Here is a 24693-nt window from a genome sequence, read left to right on the forward strand (position 1 = left end):
CTGGAATATATTAACCTTTTCATACCTCGTCGGCTGTCAAGTTAAGATGACGTTACGTCGGCGCTGCAGATGTTGCATGGGGTGGCTGACTTTGCAATATCCGTCGAAAGGAGAAAAAAAAAATGCGAAACATGAAAGGAATAATGACGATAGTAGTGAAATAAAAGTGAAAAACCCATAGACTGTTTTCACTATTTATCAAGCAGCAATACCGAATGCTCGTGACATTGGTATTGTACGCGTTATAGGTATTTAAAATACGTACCATGCGCGTAATATCACTGGCCGATAAAATGAATTTCGCAAAGCGTTCAAGTTCATTGTGTCGATTGCAGGCCGAATGAAAGCCGCAATATTTTCAAAGCGACAAGTAAACGCGGGCTGTCAGTGTTTTCTGTATAACCTTTACCCGATTTACCGTTTGCTGGGCGTCGAGAGAATAAAACAGATTGCAAGCAAAAGAGAAAAAAAAAAAAAAAGAAAAGAAATTGCAATTCAACGAAGCTTGGCTTACAGCTCTTGTCGACCAAATTTCACACTCCGACATTCCCTCGACGTAGAGAATAGCTAATATTAGCCAAAGAGCGTGAATTTTCATCAAGGAACAGGCCCGTTTTTACGATCGCAATAAATTTCAGCTCATTTAAAGTCAGTAAATGAATTTTCTACAAATTGCTGGAGAGGGATTTAATACTCCTAGTTTCTTAGTTGAAGATTGAAATCATGCACAGCCTGTAAGGTTGTTATGAGTTTGGAATAATGAGCATGCCCTTTATTGCAGCATACATTGACGTTCAGTTTCTAAAAACGTACATCATAAAAATACCTAATTCAGGAAATCAGTACAACGGGGTGAAGAGCTAATCCGATTTAAATTGATCGTTGGGATATTTCGCTTCGTTTCGCGTACATCTGTACGCATAATAGACCGTGTAAAAAATTCGCCCGCGATATTCAGACCTATGGTTTAAGTTCGTCTCCGATAAGACGGAGGGCAAAATATCTATTAGGATGAACATGAAAGACATTGTCACCGTGTCAAAGTCCACCCTACTCGGCTGTCGAAGATGGGTTAATGGATACTACGTTTTAGCCCCGCGGGCCCAGCTCATTGTAATTAAGTCACCACATCTAGCTGGTTGAATTGTCTCTGGAAGGCAGAGCCTCTTGATAACCGCAACGAGGCTGCTGGAGTTGGTAGAGCCATTATTTGTACTGCACGATTTGATTGTCGGTGTAGACGGAGATTACTTCGAGACTTGCGGCTCCGTCTAATTAGCGATCTCCGCAAGATTTAATCCCATTAAAACGTATCGCGTTCGACTCATTAATACTTTTGGCATGCAAATCGGTGAGTTTCCGAAAGTTGGTGAACTGCAGAGACGTTGGCGGTGATTAATTTCAATTGAGTGTAGAGTAGGACCCCTCAAAATGTCCAATTGTAAGCTTTGCTGCTTAGCGTTCTTGGCCATTTGACACAGTAGGAGAAAAGTGTGAAAATATAGTCGGTAGATAGTTTGTAGTTTTATTAACAGCGATTATTCAGTCTCAACTTAAGGCTTTGCTTGGACAGCAGCAGGCTGTAAAATTTATTGCTAACTGGTAAAAGATTGTAGTTTTTAGTTCGGAGAATTTTTCCTCCGGCACCAACTCCAATCGTCATCGCTTAATTTTGAGGCCGTTTTGACTAAAGTATCATCACCGGCATTTGCGAGCTAGGTAATTAGAATGTGATTACTACGTGTTTTATAATAGCTTATATCGTTTACGATAGCAGGTTTGTTTCACATTATGAGAAAAAGATCGAGTTCAAAGAAAATATAGTTAGACAAACGCATTGCAGTCAAACAGTGATTATCTCCCAACCACTTCTTTCGATGCAAAGTTTCAAATAAAAAATCGAAATCAATAGTATGAAGTCGGTCTGATTCACCGCTAGGTTGTCGATTTATGTCTACTTGACGGTGAGTAAACCTCCTTATCTGCTGATTTCGCATGTACATATCGATGAGAACCGGGACGGGAGAGAAATGAAAACCTCGCGAAAGTAATGAGATTGGGAATAACTTTAAAAACTTCATTCGTGATACATTTTTTGCGCGGAAAATGGCACAAAAAGAGTTGTGTTATTTAAACAGGATTTCGAACCAACGGCTTTGTCGCGAATCTTGAACGCGGGATGATAGCTATTCAGATTTATATTTTACAGCTTCTGCCAAGGTATTTCTTTACTTCTTACTCCGAAATATATTGTTTCTCATTTTAAGCCGAGTCTCAATTGGAATCTCGATCTGTGTTGAAACTCACAAGATGTGGTCGGATCAATCTGCATATTATTAATACTGATCTGCATGTTATTACAATGAAACAGTGAGAAATCGATTTCAGCCCCTTTCTATGGTTTTTATTCATGTCTGTATTACCAGAGCTCGAGCTCTGATAGGAATTCAAACTGAAAGGAATATTTTTAAACAGAAAAGTTGAGCAGAGATTTTAATATTCCTCGATATACCGAGATTTGTTTGCTTCAAATTCGAATCATAACAAGTAATCATTATAAATTGAACTTTAAAAGTGTTATTGAACAAACCTTTGGTTTGAATTGTTTCAGAAAAAAAATCCGGGTATAAATGAGTAGATAAATAAACTTGTACGCAGTACGTTTTTTCGCTACCTCAGAGCTCGATTTCTTATCAGCGATAAAAGAAAATCGCATACGCAGTACGTGATGTTTTTCCAAAGGAATTCACGCACCGAGCCGAAAAATCCCTTGTTGAAGAGATTACGTCGGAAAATTTTCAGTTTTGGTAATATATATGCATACGGTCGATAATATTTTCACGGTATATCGTGATAAACTTTGAGGCATATACTTTGAGTAAGTTGCCTCGACAGGCAGGAAACTTGTCAACCTTTGTATGTGCATGTAATACGATAAAATTTACGGCAGACAAATTAGTCAAGTATAGGCAGAGGCGGATTGGCGCCGAAAAAAAGAAGCTTTACGCGCACCAGGGCCAAAAATATCGGTGGATACGTTACACGAGCGTATATGTATAAAATTTCACCTTACTTTCGCCCCAGAAAGACGTCGCGTCATTTGACCCGGGTATAATGTACGTCCGTCGATACACAAAGTGGGCATATTATCAACTCGGCACGGCGTCAATCATTAAGAGGATATTAGCTCGGAGGTGTTGCTTTGATTAGCAGTTCGACGAAAGAGAAGGCGCGCATTGAGACGACTCGTTGGTTCGCGGTTGACAAACAAATCGTACAGAGGCCGGGGCAAGACGTGAGTTTCAAATTTACATCAATTTTAAATAATTTATTTGTCTCGCTTGAGCGAGTTTCTCTTTTCGAGTTTTCACTCTTGCGTCGCATAATACGTTTAGTCGAACGGGTGGAGCGAGGAGCGTTTTTGAGACAGCCGCAGAACCGAAAGCCTGCCGCATCTCGAACCGGGACGGGGAAAGAGCCTCAAGCTTTGCCTTCTGCTCTGATTGTGAGAGACCTTGCGTGCATATTTCTTGACAGCTCCGCGTCTCGCCGCCACCTCGTATTCGTAACACAATAGATATTATACTCGCACGTGGATCCGCCCACGCGTTCAGGTGAAAGTCGAATATTCCAAATATATGCATTACCTTGCACGGTACGAAGACATTGCGATGCCTCGGCAGCAATCAGGTTGCCAGTGGAAAATTGTTGGGATCGATGTGACGAAGATCGTTCACGATGCTCCTCTTGTGGTTGGAAACTTGTCAGGGTTGTGCCGATTTTGTTTTTTTTACCCAATTCATTTGTTCGCTTCTCCCACCGCTCACGGTGGACGAAATCAACCGCGACACGGACTTGCACGATCGATACAATAGATGATTCTATTTTATGTTCGGTTTCATCTCTTCGCGTTGACCAAATTGAGCTGTCTGAAACGAAACGGACAGACACCTGCCAGTCCTTGAATGTAAAACTTGTAGCAGAGAGCGAGAGTGCTTTCGTTTTCATCCATAACCAGTCTCACACCTGTTTTTCAGGTGCTGTAGGTGCTGACCGGTCAGACATTAAATTCTTACCCATCAATATGCAACTGTACATATTGCACACTACCAAAACTTGGTGTGGTAATAAAATAGAAAAAAAAATTGTCGCGTTAGGCAATTTTAAATATAATTGGTAATTCAATTAGCTACTCCTGGATGTGATTGGACTCATAGTCTTGACAAATTACCAATATTGATACAAAAATTGCCCGTTTGGACGCTACTTTTCCCTTATTTTATCCTCGTCTTTTCTTCACGTTATTCCGGTGAATTTCGGTTGTTGTATCACTGCTGCAACCGGCACAGTTTAATTTAGTACTTTGGCCACGACTTGCGGTATTTCTATAGAAATGCAAGCCTCGAAGCCAACTGCTAGGTAGATAAAATAAAATTAACTTGTCCAAACAAGTAATTTAGTAAGAGTTACTCGCTTCTGAGTTGGCGCGTCGAGTACTCTATACGCTTCACGCTTCTCACGTTTAGAAGACGGCATCGGTGAAACAAACATCTTTGCTCACCTCATTGGCTACAGTAGCTTGAGTTGTCTCATGGTTTCGCTGATTGCTAATAAAATCCCGACAATGAAAGAGAAATCACAAACAGGCGAGACGTCTTTATAGCTGAATTCTAAGAACCTATTCAAAATACGCGGTGTTAATTTTTATAATTAAAGTTCCTCACTCCATTCACACTAGTTTTTGCTTTCGGATACTATCCAGAATTCGTTACCGAATTATGATTGCAAGACTCGGACCGGCATAACTCAAAACTTGTTTGCCCACTAATTTTTCCCGTTGGCAATTAAATTAGTACTTTGGAAATAAGTTTCTCTTTCAATTGCTTTCTGTATTTTCCGTTCAGGCCGGATCGGATACAGCGGTTCCCTGCGACTCGTTTCGAACTTAAGCCATGTGCTTAGTGTTCGACGTTTATAAGACGACATGGAAATCCCTCGAGCAGGGTTTTGTGCTTCGATTTCGTGAGTAATACATGCAAATCGTCTGGCTCAACGTGCACCATATATTTTTGTACATCCGATAACCCCACGATCCACTTGCTTGGATCTTCAGCGACAAATTCTTTGAAATCCCAGAGGAAAGGTTCTGGGTATTCGTCAAAGTATCCGTTCCGTTTAGCTTTCGGAAGAAATATGTGAGTAGTTAAAAGCAAGAAGAAATCTGTCGAGCAAATAATCATCGAAGTGGTATAATCGCTTCGGTACAAATAGATGAAGATAGAAGAAGACTACATGGTTTCAAAATTCATATAATCGACGTCTAACCCGTTAAGCATACGTAACTCGTACCGTGTTAGTGATGAGCGTAATAGTCAAACGGTCAACCTTGTGGAACGTACCGTTAAATTTTTTCTCGCATAAACGCCGGTATGGGTAGATACATGTAGCCGTGTTGGCATCATTCTTCTTTATATACAACAATCGTGTACAAGACAAGGTCGCTCGAGTCTGGGAAAAACGTATTCATCCACTTTTTCAAGTCCAGGTTTTATTTATACAAATGTTTTTTTTTCTTCCTTTTGGTAGCACGAGAACAAGGCTCGACTATCGAGGTAAACGAATGACGTAATAACGTTCGAAAATTTGCAATTCGTTTGAAATTAATAGCCGGTGATTCACCGAGAATGTAATCAATGTGACACAAATGGCTCTTTTAACTAATCGCACACTCACGCGTTAATGTACTTAAAGAATTTCTATATTTGATTATTCTGTCGGTGATCAACAACTGGCTGACGTGCTAACATGGAAGATCCTTGCGATGACAAATTCCATTTTTCATTTGCCAACACCGCGAGAGGCAGCCTCGGTCTTTGTTGTCGAATTATGATTCTTGACCTATAACCGAACCTCGTCTTGTCTCGTGGGCGGAACGGATTATCCTTTTACTTTCATGAAGGCCGGCACCATTTCGATTCGAGGCAATCGATGAGCCACAGCTGGTATGTGTGTTACGAGAGTCCCGATTACGGCGGAGCGGAGGGGAGAACTTGGGGTCACCGTTACCAGGATACAAATCGTGTGCTAAGCGATAAACCCAAAAAAATTCTTGACAGCTTAAGCATCAGCTCTTCTTTCTCATTCTGAGTTTAGGTCGCGGTTCACGGACCGTCGAAAATTCATCCTTAGTCCTTGCGGTTACAAGTATCAATAAAATAGAGATTCTTAACGCATACATGTCCACAAGTCATGGTACTCTGATAAAATTTGACCGAGCGGTTAAACGAATTTCGCCATAAGACACCCGCGATATCGATGACTTACCATGGTATACTGGGATGGACACCTTTGAAAACATCTAATTGATTAACGATACAAGTTACTCGAATACGTGGTATTGCTGAACGAACGAATATTTTGCGTCACTGTGTTGCAGCAATAGGTCTTAATCATACGCAGGCAAAGACACTGATAAGGTTGTTATTGAATTAGGGTTATACAAATGATGCGATTCAACGTTTGACGAGTGTTGAAGTCTGCTTTACGAACAACGATACTGAATGAAACTTGGCTCTCTATTGCGAGGAAAAATGTTAATGAGAAAGGAAAAATGCAATGTCATTGATTGCAACTGTTTTAAGCAGAGTTCTCGCACGAAAGGTGCGTCGCTATAATAGGCCTCCTTGCAACTGTTAGACTCCTGTTAAGTATTTTCAAAAATTTTCAAACTCGAGACAGACTATTGAACGTGTCTGTTCCAACATACTTCTGTTGTCTACACATTGAATAAACGTAATGTAAATTGTATTGTATTTTAATACAGTCCGGGTTATATTATCCGACGTTGGATTTATCTTCTAATGCAGAATTGTTTCGTCCGACCACAATGCTATGCGAGTTGTCGATTGATAGACACAACGCGACAACTACCCGTGTAAATGGACGTGGCGGAAGAATATCACCCAATTATCGGGCAAAAATGCTGGGCGAGCTTGACGTATTTTTGGGTCGAATTATATCCTGCAATTGTATACCGATCACAGTCATCGATTTGCGGTACAACTGAATTGGCTAGGTATTCACGGCTGGTATATACTTCAATGTTTGAAATGGAATTACGATAATTGGGTATTTGAACCTCGCTATTCCATTTGCTTGTCATCCGTAACTAGTCATTGTTTTAAACTGTAAAACAGATTCGATGAAGAGGTGAATATTTACGGGGTGAAGGTTGAAACATGATCTAAACAGCATAAACATGATTGATTGAGCGTCGGATTCTCAAAAAAACTTCGACTCTACAGCTCGCGTGTCGTGATTTTGTACACAGGTGGCATTTTAGACTCCTGCTTCCAACTGAGCGGCTCAATATCGAATAAAGTTCTCAATCTTAAATGTCATGACTTCGTTACAATATGCGTGATGACGTGGTCTTTACGGAAGATCTAGAGAGTTTCGTAATTATCGCTGCTTGACCAACGTTCGCTCGATGTGTACTATGATATCCCTGCCATTCAGCGAATGTTAGGAAGCATCGGAAAGTATTATTCCAATCCACGTGTATGGGTCAACATAATGATATTTAGACAGTTTTTAAAATGGTTCGCGGATCGTGAGTCTCTTATTCGAGCGATATCACAGTCAATGTTATTAGCTTTAATTGCTACGTATTCGGTCACAAAATGACCATATACGAAAACCAAGATAAATTAACGATCGAAATTGCTTGGTAATATTTCGGTCCCGTCCATTTTACTGAGCAGCTACAAGCGGATCCGCTTTCTCGTTGAATCGTAATTTTTTTATACTATTGCGAACAAATCTTGGGTTTGACTTACTGAGTAATTATCAACTCAATGTGAGATATCGCTTTGAACATCCGTGTGAATGGTGTCTAAACAAGTACCTCCAAATCATGACAGATCTTTATCTGGCGAACGCGTGCACAGTTAATCTGATGACGATGTGGCACGAAATATCTAACTTACAGGAGCGGCTGTATTGGTGGAATGCCTAATTTGAGCACAAGGGAAACTGGTTGACGTTCTCAATGAAAACCTGAAACTGTGCATTTCTAACAGTTTCATTCCCTGGGTGTTTTTTTGTTTTGTGATTTGTGACACATAGTTTTATGTAAACTTACACGAAATGAGTGATAGCAAATACTGCAAAACTATTACAAGATTTGGATAATAGCTTGTCAAGACAAATCTACGGCACAGAGAGCAAACAAGCGTCTACCGTCAGCTGAGCGAACTCTAACGATATTAATTCGTGTTTTGCAGGTGATAGCAGCACTTGTTCTGCAAATCACTAAGGCACAGACGGACTCGGAAGGAGAAGAACTCGTATACGACATAAGTGACACACAAAAGACACAATACTTGAACCAGAATTTCGATACGAGTAAGTATCTGTTTCTAGATCCATTCTATTTGAGACGTCCATTCTATTTTTGTAGCTCAAGAAATTGATTCGTTATTCGCCAAACTCAGTGATGATCATAAATTTTAGGTGCTTACAATTACGGATATGAAGTGTCTCCGGACGGTCAATTTCATCACGAAGTGCACGGTCCTGACGGCGTAACTTACGGATGTTACGGGTACGTCAACCCGTTCGGTAAATTGACGGCAACATTTTATTTAAGTGACGGTTGGGGCTACCGTATTGTGCGTCCTGGTGACAATGTGGAGCTCTTTCTTCACAAGCACGAACACCACGAAAATCATGAACACGGTGACCACGACGATAATGGGCATGATCACGAAGATCATCACAATCATCACGATCATCATGGCATTCTGACAGCGTGGAAGGATCTATATTTCCCTCCAGTTTGTGGCCAATTTGAAAGCACGAATGAAAGACCCATCACATTCCAACCCGGTCGACCGACGATACCAAACGGTAAGTGCGCTAAAAACGAGATCTATAGCGAATAAATATTGACACTTTGGTAAATTATACGTACGTGCAATTTTTTGGGAAAGTAGCGCCGTCGCAAGGTGGTGATGGGGAACCATCTCGTCCCGTGGGATTTCCTGCTAGACCTGGAACACCAGGATCACCAGGGACTGCTGCACAACCCGGATACCCAGGCACACCCGGCAGGCCCGGAACTCCAGGAACACCGGCAATTCCAGCTCAACCAGGATACCCCGGCACGCCCGGCAGACCTGGAACGCCAGGAACACCGGCTATCCCTGCTCAACCAGGGTACCCAGGCACACCCGGCAGACCTGGCACCCCTGGTACTCCGGCAATCCCAGCTCAACCAGGATACCCCGGCACGCCCGGCAGACCTGGAACGCCAGGAACACCGGCAATTCCAGCTCAACCAGGATACCCCGGCACACCCGGCAGACCCGGAACGCCAGGAACACCGGCAATTCCAGCTCAACCAGGATACCCCGGCACACCCGGCAGACCCGGAACGCCAGGAATACCGGCAATTCCAGCTAAACCAGGATACCCCGGCACACCCGGTAGACCTGGCACCCCCGGTACTCCGGCAATCCCAGCTCAACCAGGATACCCCGGCACACCCGGTATACCCGGAACGCCAGGAACACCGGCAATTCCAGCTCAACCAGGATACCCCGGCACACCCGGCAGACCTGGCACACCTGGTACTCCGGCAATCCCAGCTCAACCAGGATACCCAGGCACACCCGGCAGACCTGGCACCCCCGGTACTCCGGCAATCCCAGCTCAACCAGGATACCCCGGCACACCCGGTAGACCGGGAACGCCAGGAACACCGGCAATTCCAGCTCAACCAGGATACCCCGGCACACCCGGTAGACCCGGAACGCCAGGAACACCGGCAATTCCAGCTCAACCAGGATACCCCGGCACACCCGGTAGACCCGGAACGCCAGGAACACCGGCAATTCCAGCTCAACCAGGATACCCCGGCACACCCGGTAAACCCGGAACGCCAGGAACACCGGCAATCCCAGCTCAACCAGGATACCCCGGCACACCCGGCAGACCTGGCACCCCCGGTACTCCGGCAATCCCAGCTCAACCAGGATACCCCGGCACACCCGGCAGACCTGGCACCCCCGGTACTCCAGCAATCCCAGCTCAACCGGGATACCCCGGCACACCCGGCAGGCCTGGCACCCCCGGTACTCCAGCAATCCCAGCTCAACCGGGATACCCCGGCACACCCGGCAGACCTGGCACCCCTGGTACTCCAGCAATCCCAGCTCAACCAGGATACCCTGGCACACCCGGTAGACCCGGAACGCCAGGAACACCGGCAATTCCAGCTCAACCAGGATACCCCGGCACACCCGGTAGACCCGGAACGCCAGGAACACCGGCAATTCCAGCTCAACCAGGATACCCCGGCACACCCGGTAGACCCGGAACGCCAGGAACACCGGCAATTCCAGCTCAACCAGGATACCCCGGCACACCCGGTAGACCCGGAACGCCAGGAACACCGGCAATCCCAGCTCAACCAGGATACCCCGGCACACCCGGCAGACCTGGCACCCCCGGTACTCCAGCAATCCCAGCTCAACCGGGATACCCCGGCACACCCGGCAGACCTGGCACCCCTGGTACTCCAGCAATCCCAGCTCAACCAGGATACCCTGGCACACCCGGTAGACCCGGAACGCCAGGAACACCGGCAATTCCAGCTCAACCAGGATACCCCGGCACACCCGGTAGACCCGGAACGCCAGGAACACCGGCAATTCCAGCTCAACCAGGATACCCCGGCACACCCGGTAGACCCGGAACGCCAGGAACACCGGCAATTCCAGCTCAACCAGGATACCCCGGCACACCCGGGAAACCCGGAACGCCAGGAACACCGGCAATCCCAGCTCAACCAGGATACCCCGGCACACCCGGCAGACCTGGCACCCCCGGTACTCCGGCAATCCCAGCTCAACCAGGATACCCCGGCACACCCGGCAGACCTGGCACCCCTGGTACTCCAGCAATCCCAGCTCAACCAGGATACCCCGGCACACCCGGCAGACCTGGCACCCCCGGTACTCCAGCAATCCCAGCTCAACCGGGATACCCCGGCACACCCGGCAGGCCTGGCACCCCCGGTACTCCAGCAATCCCAGCTCAACCGGGATACCCCGGCACACCCGGCAGACCTGGCACCCCTGGTACTCCAGCAATCCCAGCTCAACCAGGATACCCTGGCACACCCGGTAGACCCGGAACGCCAGGAACACCGGCAATTCCAGCTCAACCAGGATACCCCGGCACACCCGGTAGACCCGGAACGCCAGGAACACCGGCAATTCCAGCTCAACCAGGATACCCCGGCACACCCGGTAGACCCGGAACGCCAGGAACACCGGCAATCCCAGCTCAACCAGGATACCCCGGCACACCCGGCAGACCTGGCACCCCCGGTACTTCAGCAATCCCAGCTCAACCGGGATACCCCGGCACACCCGGCAGACCTGGAACCCCTGGTACTCCAGCAATCCCAGCTCAACCGGGATACCCCGGCACACCTGGTAGACCCGGAACGCCAGGAACACCGGCAATTCCAGCTCAACCAGGATACCCCGGCACACCCGGTAAACCCGGAACTCCAGGAACACCGGCAATTCCAGCTCAACCAGGATACCCCGGCACACCCGGTATACCCGGAACGCCAGGAACACCGGCAATCCCAGCTCGACCAGGATACCCAGGCACACCCGGCAGACCTGGCACCCCCGGTACTCCGGCAATCCCAGCTCAACCAGGATACCCAGGCACACCCGGCAGACCTGGCACCCCCGGTACTCCGCCAATCCCAGCTCAACCAGGATACCCTGGCACACCCGGCAGACCTGGCACCCCCGGTACTCCGGCAATCCCAGCTCAACCAGGATACCCCGGCACACCCGGTATACCCGGAACGCCAGGAACACCGGCAATCCCAGCTCGACCAGGATACCCAGGCACACCCGGCAGACCTGGCACCCCCGGTACTCCGGCAATCCCAGCTCAACCTGGATACCCCGGCACACCCGGCAGACCAGGAACGCCAGGAACACCGGCAATCCCAGCTCAACCAGGATACCCCGGCACACCCGGTATACCCGGAACGCCAGGAACACCGGCAATCCCAGCTCAACCAGGATACCCAGGCACACCCGGCAGACCTGGCACCCCCGGTACTCCGGCAATCCCAGCTCAACCTGGATACCCCGGCACACCCGGCAGACCAGGAACGCCAGGAACACCGGCAATCCCAGCTCAACCAGGATACCCCGGCACACCCGGTATACCCGGAACGCCAGGAACACCGGCAATCCCAGCTCAACCAGGATACCCAGGCACACCCGGCAGACCTGGCACTCCCGGTACTCCGGCAATCCCAGCTCAACCAGGATACCCCGGCACGCCCGGCAGACCAGGCACCCCCGGTACTCCGGCAATCCCAGCTCAACCAGGATACCCTGGCACACCCGGCAGACCAGGCACCCCCGGTACTCCGGCAATCCCAGCTCAACCAGGATACCCTGGCACACCCGGCAGACCTGGCACCCCTGGTACTCCAGCAATCCCAGCTCAACCAGGATACCCCGGCACACCCGGTATACCCGGAACGCCAGGAACACCGGCAATCCCAGCTCAACCAGGATACCCAGGCACACCCGGCAGACCTGGCACCCCCGGTACTCCGGCAATCCCAGCTCAACCAGGATACCCTGGCACACCCGGCAGACCAGGCACCCCCGGTACTCCGGCAATCCCAGCTCAACCAGGATACCCTGGCACACCTGGCAGACCTGGCACCCCTGGTACTCCGGCAATCCCAGCTCAACCAGGATACCCTGGCACACCCGGCAGACCCGGAACTCCAGGAACACCGGCAATTCCAGCTCAACCAGGATACCCTGGCACACCCGGCAGACCTGGCACACCTGGTACTCCGGCAATCCCAGCTCAACCGGGATATCCAGGCACACCTGGCAGACCTGGCACACCTGGTACTCCGGCAATCCCAGCTCAACCAGGATACCCTGGCACACCTGGCAGACCTGGCACCCCTGGTACTCCGGCAATCCCAGCTCAACCAGGATACCCCGGCACACCCGGCAGACCTGGCACCCCTGGTACTCCGGCAATCCCAGCTCAACCAGGATACCCCGGCACACCCGGCAGGCCTGGCACCCCTGGTACTCCGGCAATCCCAGCTCAACCAGGATACCCTGGCACACCTGGCAGACCTGGCACCCCTGGTACTCCGGCAATCCCAGCTCAACCAGGATACCCTGGCACACCTGGCAGACCTGGCACCCCTGGTACTCCGGCAATCCCAGCTCAACCAGGATACCCCGGCACACCCGGCAGGCCTGGCACCCCTGGTACTCCGGCAATCCCAGCTCAACCAGGATACCCTGGCACACCTGGCAGACCTGGCACCCCTGGTACTCCGGCAATCCCAGCTCAACCAGGATACCCCGGCACACCCGGCAGACCCGGAACTCCAGGAACACCGGCAATTCCAGCTCAACCAGGATACCCCGGCACACCCGGCAGACCTGGCACACCTGGTACTCCGGCAATCCCAGCTCAACCGGGATATCCAGGCACACCCGGCAGACCTGGCACACCTGGTACTCCGGCAATCCCAGCTCAACCAGGATACCCTGGCACACCTGGCAGACCTGGCACCCCTGGTACTCCGGCAATCCCAGCTCAACCAGGATACCCCGGCACACCCGGCAGACCTGGCACCCCTGGTACTCCGGCAATCCCAGCTCAACCAGGATACCCTGGCACACCTGGCAGACCTGGCACACCTGGTACTCCTCCAATCCCAGCTCAACCGGGATATCCAGGCACACCCGGCAGACCTGGCACACCTGGTACTCCGGCAATTCCAGCTCAACCAGGATACCCCGGCACACCCGGCAGACCTGGCACACCTGGTACTCCGGCAATCCCAGCTCAACCGGGATATCCAGGCACACCCGGCAGGCCTGGCACCCCTGGTACTCCGGCAATCCCAGCTCAACCAGGATACCCTGGCACACCTGGCAGACCTGGCACCCCTGGTACTCCGGCAATCCCAGCTCAACCAGGATACCCCGGCACACCCGGCAGACCCGGAACTCCAGGAACACCGGCAATTCCAGCTCAACCAGGATACCCCGGCACACCCGGCAGACCTGGCACACCTGGTACTCCGGCAATCCCAGCTCAACCGGGATATCCAGGCACACCCGGCAGACCTGGCACACCTGGTACTCCGGCAATCCCAGCTCAACCAGGATACCCTGGCACACCTGGCAGACCTGGCACCCCTGGTACTCCGGCAATCCCAGCTCAACCAGGATACCCCGGCACACCCGGTAAACCCGGAACTCCAGGAACACCAGCAATTCCAGCTCAACCAGGATACCCTGGCACACCCGGTAGACCTGGCACACCTGGTACTCCGGCAATCCCAGCTCAACCGGGATATCCAGGCACACCCGGCAGACCTGGCACACCTGGTACTCCGGCAATCCCAGCTCAACCAGGATACCCTGGCACACCTGGCAGACCTGGCACCCCTGGTACTCCGGCAATCCCAGCTCAACCAGGATACCCCGGCACACCCGGTAAACCCGGAACTCCAGGAACACCAGCAATTCCAGCTCAACCAGGATACCCTGGCACACCCGGTAGACCCGGAACGCCAGGAACACCGGCTATCCCAGCTCAACCAGGATACCCCGGCACACCCGGCAGACCTGGCACCCCTGGTACTCCAGCGATCCCAGCTCAACCAGGATACCCCGGCACACCCGGTAGACCCGGAACTCCAGGAACACCGGCAATTCCAGCTCAACCAGGATACCCCGGCACACCCGGTAGACCTGGAACTCCAGGAACACCGGCAATTCCTGCTCAACCAGGATACCCCGGCACACCTGGCAGACCTGGCACCCCTGGTACCCCGGCAATCCCAGCTCAACCAGGATACCCTGGCACACCCGGTAGACCCGGAACTCCAGGAACACCGGCAATTCCAGCTCAACCAGGATACCCCGGCACACCTGGCAGACCTGGCACCCCTGGTACCCCGGCAATCCCAGCTCAACCAGGATACCCTGGCACACCCGGTAGACCCGGAACTCCAGGAACACCGGCAATCCCAGCTCAACCAGGATACCCCGGCACACCCGGTAGACCTGGAACTCCAGGAACACCGGCAATTCCTGCTCAACCAGGATACCCCGGCACACCTGGCAGACCTGGCACCCCTGGTACCCCGGCAATCCCAGCTCAACCAGGATACCCTGGCACACCCGGTAGACCCGGAACTCCAGGAACACCGGCAATTCCAGCTCAACCAGGATACCCCGGCACACCTGGCAGACCTGGCACCCCTGGTACCCCGGCAATCCCAGCTCAACCAGGATACCCTGGCACACCCGGTAGACCCGGAACTCCAGGAACACCGGCAATCCCAGCTCAACCAGGATACCCCGGCACACCCGGTAGACCTGGAACTCCAGGAACACCGGCAATTCCTGCTCAACCAGGATACCCCGGCACACCTGGCAGACCTGGCACCCCTGGTACCCCGGCAATCCCAGCTCAACCAGGATACCCTGGCACACCCGGTAGACCCGGAACTCCAGGAACACCCGCAATCCCAGCTCAACCAGGATACCCTGGCACACCCGGTAGACCCGGAACTCCAGGAACACCGGCAATTCCAGCTCAACCAGGATACCCCGGCACACCTGGCAGACCTGGCACCCCTGGTACCCCGGCAATCCCAGCTCAACCAGGATACCCTGGCACACCCGGTAGACCCGGAACTCCAGGAACACCGGCAATTCCCGCTCAACCGGGATATCCCGGTACGTAACACAATTGGACATCATTTCTGTAATTGTCGAAAAAAATCCATGTCACTGCTTTTGTTGTTAATATTATCAAGCTCGGAGCATCGTTTTTGCAGAACGCTTGATTACGAAGGGATTGGACATATCGCTTTCGCCGAATGAATAATATTTCCTATTTTCCAACAACATTAAAATCCGTCACTCACCCGTCAAAATATGATCGAAATTTCCGGGTAAACGTCCAACAGAAATTGGTTCAGCTAAATTAACTATATTATTAGTGGAATCAGATCATGCAACAGTTATTTGGTGTTGTATGAACAGAATATCCGTACAATATCAACAGTTAATTCAAGCGGAATGGCAAAACGTAATAAGTATTTCATGTCACATGTCTACAAAACGATAATATCAAATCAACATTCCATGTATGTTAGGACGCATACGTTGCAACAGTTCTCATGTTCAGGATTTGATATTTTCATTTTGTAGAATCGTCCCAATTTCTGTTTATGAATCAACTGTCAAACCTGTTATTCACCCGTCAAAAAACGAAGAGAGTTTTCTAGTCACCGCCCAACAGTAATGGGTATTGTTGAACTGATAGGGTTACTTTTTCGGAAATTCCAAGACAAGTGAAACATATTGAAATCAACAGATTTTTTCTTAACCGTGTAGGAAAACCTGGAACTCCGGGAACACCCGCGATTCCAGCCCAACCTGGATATCCTGGCAGTCCTGGTTAGTGAAATCTACAAGTCCTTGCATGCCGCAATGCATTTCTCCGGTTTTTCTGATCTCACGCAACCGATCATACATGTTTCAGGCTATCCTGGTTACCCTGGCTATCCTAGCTATCCAGAGCCTGGTTATCCTGGTTATCCCGGCTATCCCGGCTATCCAGAGCCAGGTACACAACCGGAACCTGGATATCCTGGCTATCCTGGTTACCCTGGGGCACCAAACGGTCCGATTGGCGGAATAGGGCCTGAAGGGCCTGTAGGTGGTATCGGCGGCGACGGTGGCATTGGAGGTGATGGCGGCGTTGGCGGCGAAGGTGGCGTTGGGCCCGACGGTCCGGATGGTCCTTGGCCAACAGGTCCCCCAGGGCCAGATGGACCGTGGCCTGGTGATCCAGACTATGTTCCTCGAGCACAACCTACACAGCGTCCATCGTATTTCAACAAACAGAACGTTCCATACACTCCCATCACTGCCGGATCTTTTATCGAATCGAAATATCCAGAATCCAAAAAACTCACATCCGATTCTATGTATAATTCTCCAACTAGGCAGCTCAGCTCCGCAAATGGAAACTCCGAAGGTACAAAGAAAACAGCCAGTAATCAAGGCTTGATCGAAAAATTCAAGCAATCAAATCAATCGCCAAAATCAGACTATACCGAACCTCAGGTGCAACCTGGTAAAGGTCAATTTAATTATCTCGAGCAAGGCTTCAACGAGGTTAACAGATACTTTGAGAATACCAATAATTTACAGACGCAGCAGGTCAAGCAAGGATTCCAAATTCCGCCGAACAGAGTCAATGAAGGTAGACCAGTAGGTCGTCCAGTGCAGCCCGAATTATCTGGAAATCCAGTGAACGGGCAATTCATATCGCATCAAGATAGCCGTGAACAAATCAACGAATACCAAAAAGCCGACGGCAGCATAGAGACAAACGGTAAACCCGGTACATCTGAACCAGATGTTTATCAATTTGACTTTCGGCGGAAGCAGGGCCTGTACTCTGAAAAACATAACTATGAGGCAAACAAACGGTTTGAACAGAAACAGATTGACGCAAATTTTACAAAGCCAGTAGGTCAACCAGATAAAGGGCAAACTGGACTAGCTCCCATATCTGGTAGACCAGGCAAAAAAATGCAGCTTGACGAATTTCAACAACTCGAAACATCTGACAAAACAAATCCTGATACTGAATCGATCCAGCCAGCTGCTCCCACATCCTCAACGCCGTTTGAGCGAGATCCTACTATCGGAGCCATCGGCGTACAACCGCCCCGCTCTCAACAAAGTAAACCAGTTCCACTTTCCATAGGACCAGATCCACAAGCTTGCCCATGTTATCTAGTCGAATCTAATACCACTTCGTCACTGACGACGACTAGTACCACGCCAACTCCTTTAATCGGCCAATTAGGCTTTATACCTGTTGTCTTTGTCCCATTCTGTCCTGGTGAAAAAGCAGACAGTGAAAAAATGAAGTCAATATTTCCGACTGCCACCCCAGTTCCGTATCCTTGTGACGTCTGTGGACCACATGAAGCAAAGATAACGACACAGTACCTTGACTTGAATCAGCTTGGTAGTCTTAAGCATCTAAAAGAAGCTTTGAGCCAGGCGAAACTTGGACTCTTGAACATCCCTATCGACAGGCGCCTTCTCAGACGAAAGGTCAAGAGAATGAAAATAGAATGATAATTTAAGCTAGAAAAATATTGCTCTTCTTTTTGTACAGCACGACGTAGAGTTCATTGAGTAAATCAAATAGAGGCTGGTTGACGTTGAAATGGTGAGAGTGCCCGTCCGTCAGCTGCTGGACAGCTGATGGATGGCCAGGTAGAGGTTATTGGTGCCGGGGCTATTTTCTTCATCTGACTATTGGAGCGAGGATTCACGTGCCTTCCAGCTCACCATTTCTCCGTAAATCAACGCCTAAAATCAACTTTCTTCGTAAGAACCATGTTGTATTCTTTAAAGTAAGTTCACGTATTTACCATTCGACCATGTAAAATAAATGAATAAGCTGCTGCACCCCGTAGTGTCGTATACTATGGACGTCAGATCGTTAAGTAATTTTGTAATACCATTTGTCCAATATTTGTGTATGTACGTGTATCACGCTCCTGAACGTGAGGACAAATGACAAACGTTTATAAATAAATGATACATTTTTTGAATGCACAATTGGATCTAGGCTTCAACTCCAGTTATGAATGTATTTCAAATTTTGGGCTCACAATTCGTAAGATGAGACTGTACCTTGTAAGCGCGTGGGAAGAGGAATCAGAAATCAGCGAGTAAGGACAGTAAGTAACGCATCGTCGTTATTATGTTCGTAAATAAATCATTTTTTCTTACAGCTCGAACAAACTTCATGATAAAACACGTTTCAAATTTGACCGAAGGATGTGCTCAGACTACATATTCCGAAAAATTACTTATTTCTAAAAATTGAAAAATATAAATGTTACGGATTTGTCGTGATGTTCAAATCTTCAGGATTCAGCCGAATGTTCGGTCCAATAAAGACACGACATTCTCAACTCGAGTGAGAAAAATGTCAACAAATCACCCTTTGTCCACGCCCATGTTTTCGAAATTGTAGGCGCGATGATGTTTGCCCTTAAGAGTAGCCTCGATATCCGGATGGTTGAAAACCATTGCGTCCGTAACTCGCGCTTCCTCGGTACGGGTAGGAATCATATCCTGCACTGTCTCTTCCTCCATAACCATTGTAGACACGTCTAGTATTCCCGTAAACCGAATATCCATCATCATAAACTCCAGATCCAATACCATCGTTAGAATCCAGTCCTCCAACTCCGTAATTAGGACCGTAACCAGAAGAACCAGATCCATATCCAGTAGTGCCGTAATAACCGTACCTGAAATTCACGAACTTTACGGTTTGTATTTGCTCGCCAAGTAGCTGACTAGTAGGTCTAATTGACAAACTTCAAATAGCAGTACGACGAGACGTGACTCTAAGATTCGTGTTTGAGAACGCCGATCAATGAACCCGGCTCACAATTAGATAGCGCGATATTACGCAACAATTTCCCGAGAATTTCCCGAGCAAAGTTACAAAACACACGCTCGTATCTAGAGCGCCTTCGAGAGCTCCTACACGAGATTGGAACGGTAATTGAATTAATTTATTTTCAGCAAAGCTCTCTCTGGCACAAAACGAAGCGAAGTACAGACAAGCGCTGTTCACCCTCTCAGGATTGAGCCCCATCGAGCAATCGGTTTGTGTACCTACCGTCCCAGAACTACCAAGATTCTTTCAACTGGCAGAGAATCTACTCGAATTCGTTTTCGTCGTTTTTCAACCGCGTGGGCGTCGCGAGAGCTCCTCTTTGCTTACCCTGTATGTCCTCCGCCAATAATTCCATTCCCGTATCCTCCAGCACGATAACCGCGATAACCAGGTGCCAGCCCGGCACCTTGATATATATTCCCAGACCCGTATATGGACCCGCCTTCGATGCCGGGATACACTCCGATGCCACTTCTTATACCCCCAAAACCACTCTCTCCTCCGGCGCCGCCATCAAAGCGGTAATCTCTACTCGAGTGAAATACTATAACAAAAAAGTTCGGTTCATAAAAAGTATCAGATATCTCATGAAAACTCGCATTTTCTGCGTATATTCTTTTTTCACGCGGTTCACGTAGTCCTCAAACGAGCTCGTTTCAAGTGCAGCCATAAAACTATACGCCAAGCCAATTTGATTTCAGTAGGGGAGACCGGGGCACGATGGATCCCCCTAAAAATTTTACAATTTTTTATCTTTAAATAACTCTGTGTCCTTTAATTCTACCTCTATTGAATTAATCATCGATTATCTATCAACATGTAAAACAAAAACATTCATATTTCGGAGCAAATGCCTTTTACCGAAATATAATTTTTTTTTTCATATATTAAGACGTTTTTTCCAAAAAAATGTTGCATACTTTAATTCAACACATACTAAACAAACCTCTCATAATAGCTCAATGTTAAAGAAAAAAATTTCCGTCAAAATCTTTGTCAGCAGTCCGTCGTGCCCCCCTGCCTTCCCTATAAGCCCGTTTATCTACGAGTCTATAGAGTAGTTTTTACGTTAATATCGTTGTACAAATAATAGAGCGGCGAAAAAAATAATGATTGTAAGACACAGCTTCGAGAAAAAGGTTGACAACGCACTTTTGTTATCGTTTGACTCGTCGGTCTACGGTTTAGCCAATCACAAGGATATTCAATACTTATCGCCAGTACATTCACCAACGAATTCGGGTTATTATCCGGGCGGTTGGAAGTACTGGAATATCTGTAAGCTCACAGAAAGCACGAAGAGCCAGAAGGCACAGCTCAACGCAGGGGCACCACGTGACTCAAAGCCGTGATAACCAATCAAGCCTTCACGAGATTCAGTAAATTACGTTGACGCCTAAGCCGGTCATAATACATGAGCATATTCGCATAACGAATTATTCAGCGGGAGTCAGTAATCGTAGTGACAGAGAAAGATTGTCTACACGTAAGAGGAAACGACGTCAGATCCGTTCTTGAACCGGTCTGTCATTTGCTCCAGTGCTTGCAATCAGGTGAACACGAACAACGCGAGGCGAGTGGCCTTCGTGTGCAACGAATAAAATTTTTTTTTTTAAATACAGTCATTAGGAGCCACCGAAATAATAATATCGAAAGAATGGTCTGTTTACGGTGGATCGGGTAACTGCAAATAATCTATAAGACCCCATTATATAATTGAACTTTCCAGAACATTTCGTGAGTTAATTGAACGACGGATCTGAGAACGAATCGAACTGGCAGAAATAATCAATACCATGCTCCACGCGTTCTTGGAATCCATAAAAACACCCGTTCCAGCGTCCACGAGCGCAGATTACAGGTGACGCATACGCGTTGCGTAAGGTGACAATCAGGAACTGTGAGATGCGATGAAGCGTGCGGAGCAAAGAGACAAGACGTAAAGCGTGCAGGTATACACGCGTTTGATGAGCACACAATGGACGTTATTAATTAGAGTTAACGGTTCGGTCGACATTGAGCTACTTCCCACAGTCGTCGTAAGTACTTCAGCTCAACTTTTCAACGTCGTTCGTTACGGATAAGCTTGGAAAATTAGCTTTCGGGGCTAAATGGATAACGCAGAAGCAAATATATAACGGGTACATGTGCAAAACTAAAAGAGATTATTTTCGAGGGTACCTTACATTCCAAAAGTTTGGCAATAGTATAAATGGATGTCGGCCAGCGGGGTAAGTAAGCATTGTTTTTACTGGGTTGAGGGGAGGATAATGGTTTGACGAGGAATATCACCGTGATCAAAAATCTATCGTGGCTAGCGTATACTTGTCAATTTCTTTCTGATATATTCTGAATATCGACATGATTCGAATACGTTGCCGTTGCAAATGGTTAATTAGCTCATGCTTACAAGATCGTAGAAAAAATAGTTTGGCCATAAAGTGAGTTTCCCTTTTCATGAATCTGTTAACACGTGGCGTCCCATGACCTTGAGCTTCATGGCTCGGCAAAGTGCTTACTTATACGTGGGTCGATTGCGAGTCGACTAAACGACGCAAGTTGGGCTAACACAGGCCACATATATTGGGATACTTGGCCAATTTTCATGCGATCATTTCGAATAACGTGCAATCAACTCACCGTCGCTACTCGCTGACGTGTCCAAGTCTTTTGATTCGCCCGTGACCTTCGACCCGGTAGTAGACGCTGATTCTCGGAGTTTGGCACTGCCGACAACTGCGCAATTCAGTGCCAACAGGCACGAGAACAGGAACTGCGATAAACAGTGGTAGATTAAAAATTAGTTCGAGAAGGAATGTTTTTTTGGAAAAATAAGGATTTTAGGTGAGATAAGTTGTAGGTTTGCGTTCGATTTCTCATGTGTTCAATATCGACAATGTAGTGTATTGATCGTTGAGACTAGGTACTCGATTACACAGGCCTGCGATGATCTTCCCCTGACAAAACTAAGGAGTAATTTCAGTAGATATTAGGTACGAATCTAAGAAGAAAAATATTTAAAAAATTCTATCACGTATATTTGCTGAGACATTTTATTTCTGCTCTCTTAGTACTGCTAGAGTTAACTTCCAATTTCTGTGTTAATTATACGTATTAATGGTAGTGTTGATATTTAAATATTCATCTACTCTCGCTAGTTGTTGTTTGTGGTGATTTTAAGCATGTTTAGAATTACGTAAGTACAAGAGAAAATGATTGATTGAGTAGTTTTCAAGAAAGTAGAAGAAGATATGATAAATCTTTTTGATTTATCTAGTCTTTTAGGTCTTGTTTAAAACTGATACTGTTTATTTTATAATTAAACATTTAGTGTCATATCAATTATATTTTGTTTTTTGATAAAAATTGTTCAAAGATCTAAATGGACGTCTTGCATAAAAATGAATTTTAACGTACTGTGAAAAAATAGAACTATATTTTAATTCAACATACCTTTAGGACCAAAATAGGCATTATTATTTTAAGGGGAAATTGAAAGTTATAAATATTATAGAATAGAATACGGGCCAAAGTCTGACGGAGGGAGGATTTAAAGCTGTTACAATTACACGTTTCTATTCCTGAATTTCTGATCATCTTTACAAGTGTAACATTTCCTTTTCGGAAATAGCCGGATTTCTTATTGCGAAAAGGAAAAAACAATTCAATTTCCGTAGACCAAATACTTCCCCAACGATAACGTGTATCGTGAATTGCTCGAATGAGGTATCAAATTCACTTACAAATGACTGACTGGAATCAGTCACGAAATAACGTATGGTATAATTATGTAGCGCCATATAAGTCTGATGAAATTTCCCATCCGACCGCGGATGTACAAGGTCACACTATAAAATTGGGCAATTTCTGATAATGCAGAGAAAAACCGCGACATGCTGCGTTTCAGGGGTACAATTTGTTTACGTTCGAACGGGCATCAATGGTAGCCGTAGGATCTGAAACACATTACTCACATGGGTTCAGAACTCGTCTTTTTATCGCGGTGAGTAACCACTAAACCGTGGAACTCGCAATTAGAAAAATACAATTTGTGGGATCTCCACGGAGCTTTGATCCTTGAAAAGGTACGTCTAGGTTTTTTCGTCAGGCCTTTGATGTTTTATACGCTCTCTTGAAAAATCAAAAACAAATAAATAAATAAATAAATAAGCGAAGTCCCATTCTGGGATGGTCAAGCTCTCGACGAAGTGACAATTAATTATGCGAGTGATGAGCCGTGTCCCGGCCGACTATTGTGACTATTGAAATTAGTGAAATTCCGTAGCAATACTCACTGACAGGTAGGTAGTACGCATTTTGCACACAGACTTCGGACGGTATGTTGCGAATCTCGAGCAGTTCTACCGGAAACTGATATGTCGGGAGAAGGTGTTGCTCTGCGAGCGTTCGACCGGCGTTGTCGGGTATATATTTCAGACCCACGATCCCCCCTCACCGTTTCCTGTCGAAGGTGGCGACTTCCTCCCAGGATTCGTTCCGTCTCAGATTTAGCTACGCGCACATTTGCTTTGGAGGTTCGCGGCTGACCTAAGAGTCTATGAGGTAACGAAGGTCATGGAAAATATTGTCCGTGGGAAATATCGCGACGCGCGTTCACTTATTGCATGTTCATGCAAATGTGTAATATCGTGCGTATATTATACTGTGCGATGTAAATCCATAGTTCGACCGAACTTGTTTACCTGTCTCGCTGTTTACACCCGACCCCAAATATCACCGCGCGCAATAATAACGAAATTTATGAAACTAGCTCAAGTACAACTCGCTGCACTTGTATCTGTCGTCTGTTTTTACAAAGTGTTCTAATTACGTGTAATGGAACGTGATTGTCGTAAGAGCTGAGCACGTGCGTATTTACCTTTACGAGCCTCAGTGGCTGGCCCGTGCGTTGGTGGCTACGAAACGAGCTAGTTGAAAATAAGACACAAAAAAAGTTTCAGAGTGGATTGATCGTTTCACGTAATATTGCTATCTGTGCCAACGAGTAGGTACGCTGTCCATTTTCAATCTGAATCGTATTCCCTTCAGATGGATTCTTCCCAAAGATCTTAGCGAAAT

The 24693-nt window shown here is 47.6% G+C and overlaps 3 protein-coding genes across 9 annotated transcripts in view; 2 read left to right on the plus strand and 1 right to left on the minus strand.

Annotated features, from left to right (window-relative positions):
- Positions 1-18758, plus strand: part of LOC124310444 (collagen alpha-2(IV) chain-like) — a 34913-nt gene extending 16155 nt beyond the window's left edge. Inside the window, exons 2-10 of one of the 6 annotated variants that reach the window (XM_046774400.1) lie at positions 8286-8406; positions 8515-8910; positions 8997-11387; positions 12018-13511; positions 13827-14951; positions 15645-15842; positions 16506-16568; positions 16654-17250; positions 17328-18758. In XM_046774400.1, coding sequence (XP_046630356.1) covers positions 8286-8406; positions 8515-8910; positions 8997-11387; positions 12018-13511; positions 13827-14951; positions 15645-15842; positions 16506-16568; positions 16654-17250; positions 17328-17377 — 6435 coding nt within the window. In that variant the 3' untranslated portion in view covers positions 17378-18758. Of the gene's footprint in view, positions 1-8285; positions 8407-8514; positions 8911-8996; positions 11388-12017; positions 13512-13826; positions 15843-16505; positions 16569-16653; positions 17251-17327 lie in introns of all 6 variants that reach the window. The other 5 variants (XM_046774395.1, XM_046774399.1, XM_046774394.1 and 2 more) reach the window with 5 other exon arrangements.
- Positions 18759-18901: 143 nt separating this feature from the next.
- Positions 18902-24061, minus strand: LOC124310447 (keratin, type II cytoskeletal 2 epidermal-like). The gene is made up of 4 exons (XM_046774409.1): positions 23910-24061; positions 22255-22387; positions 19942-20158; positions 18902-19459 (listed from the first exon to the last, which is right to left on the minus strand). Exons 1-4 carry the CDS (start codon positions 23928-23930, stop codon positions 19198-19200), a joined length of 633 nt encoding a protein of 210 aa, XP_046630365.1. The 5' UTR covers positions 23931-24061; the 3' UTR covers positions 18902-19197.
- Positions 21661-24693, plus strand: part of LOC124310446 (RYamide receptor-like) — a 53902-nt gene continuing 50869 nt past the window's right edge. For both annotated transcript variants that reach the window (XM_046774407.1, XM_046774408.1), the window contains exon 1: positions 21661-21845. In XM_046774407.1, coding sequence (XP_046630363.1) covers positions 21760-21845 — 86 coding nt within the window. In that variant the 5' untranslated portion in view covers positions 21661-21759. The remainder of the gene's footprint in view (positions 21846-24693) is intronic.

Source organism: Neodiprion virginianus, chromosome 1 (assembly GCF_021901495.1).
Source record: "Neodiprion virginianus isolate iyNeoVirg1 chromosome 1, iyNeoVirg1.1, whole genome shotgun sequence".
Classification (NCBI taxonomy): Eukaryota; Metazoa; Arthropoda; class Insecta; order Hymenoptera; family Diprionidae; genus Neodiprion; species Neodiprion virginianus.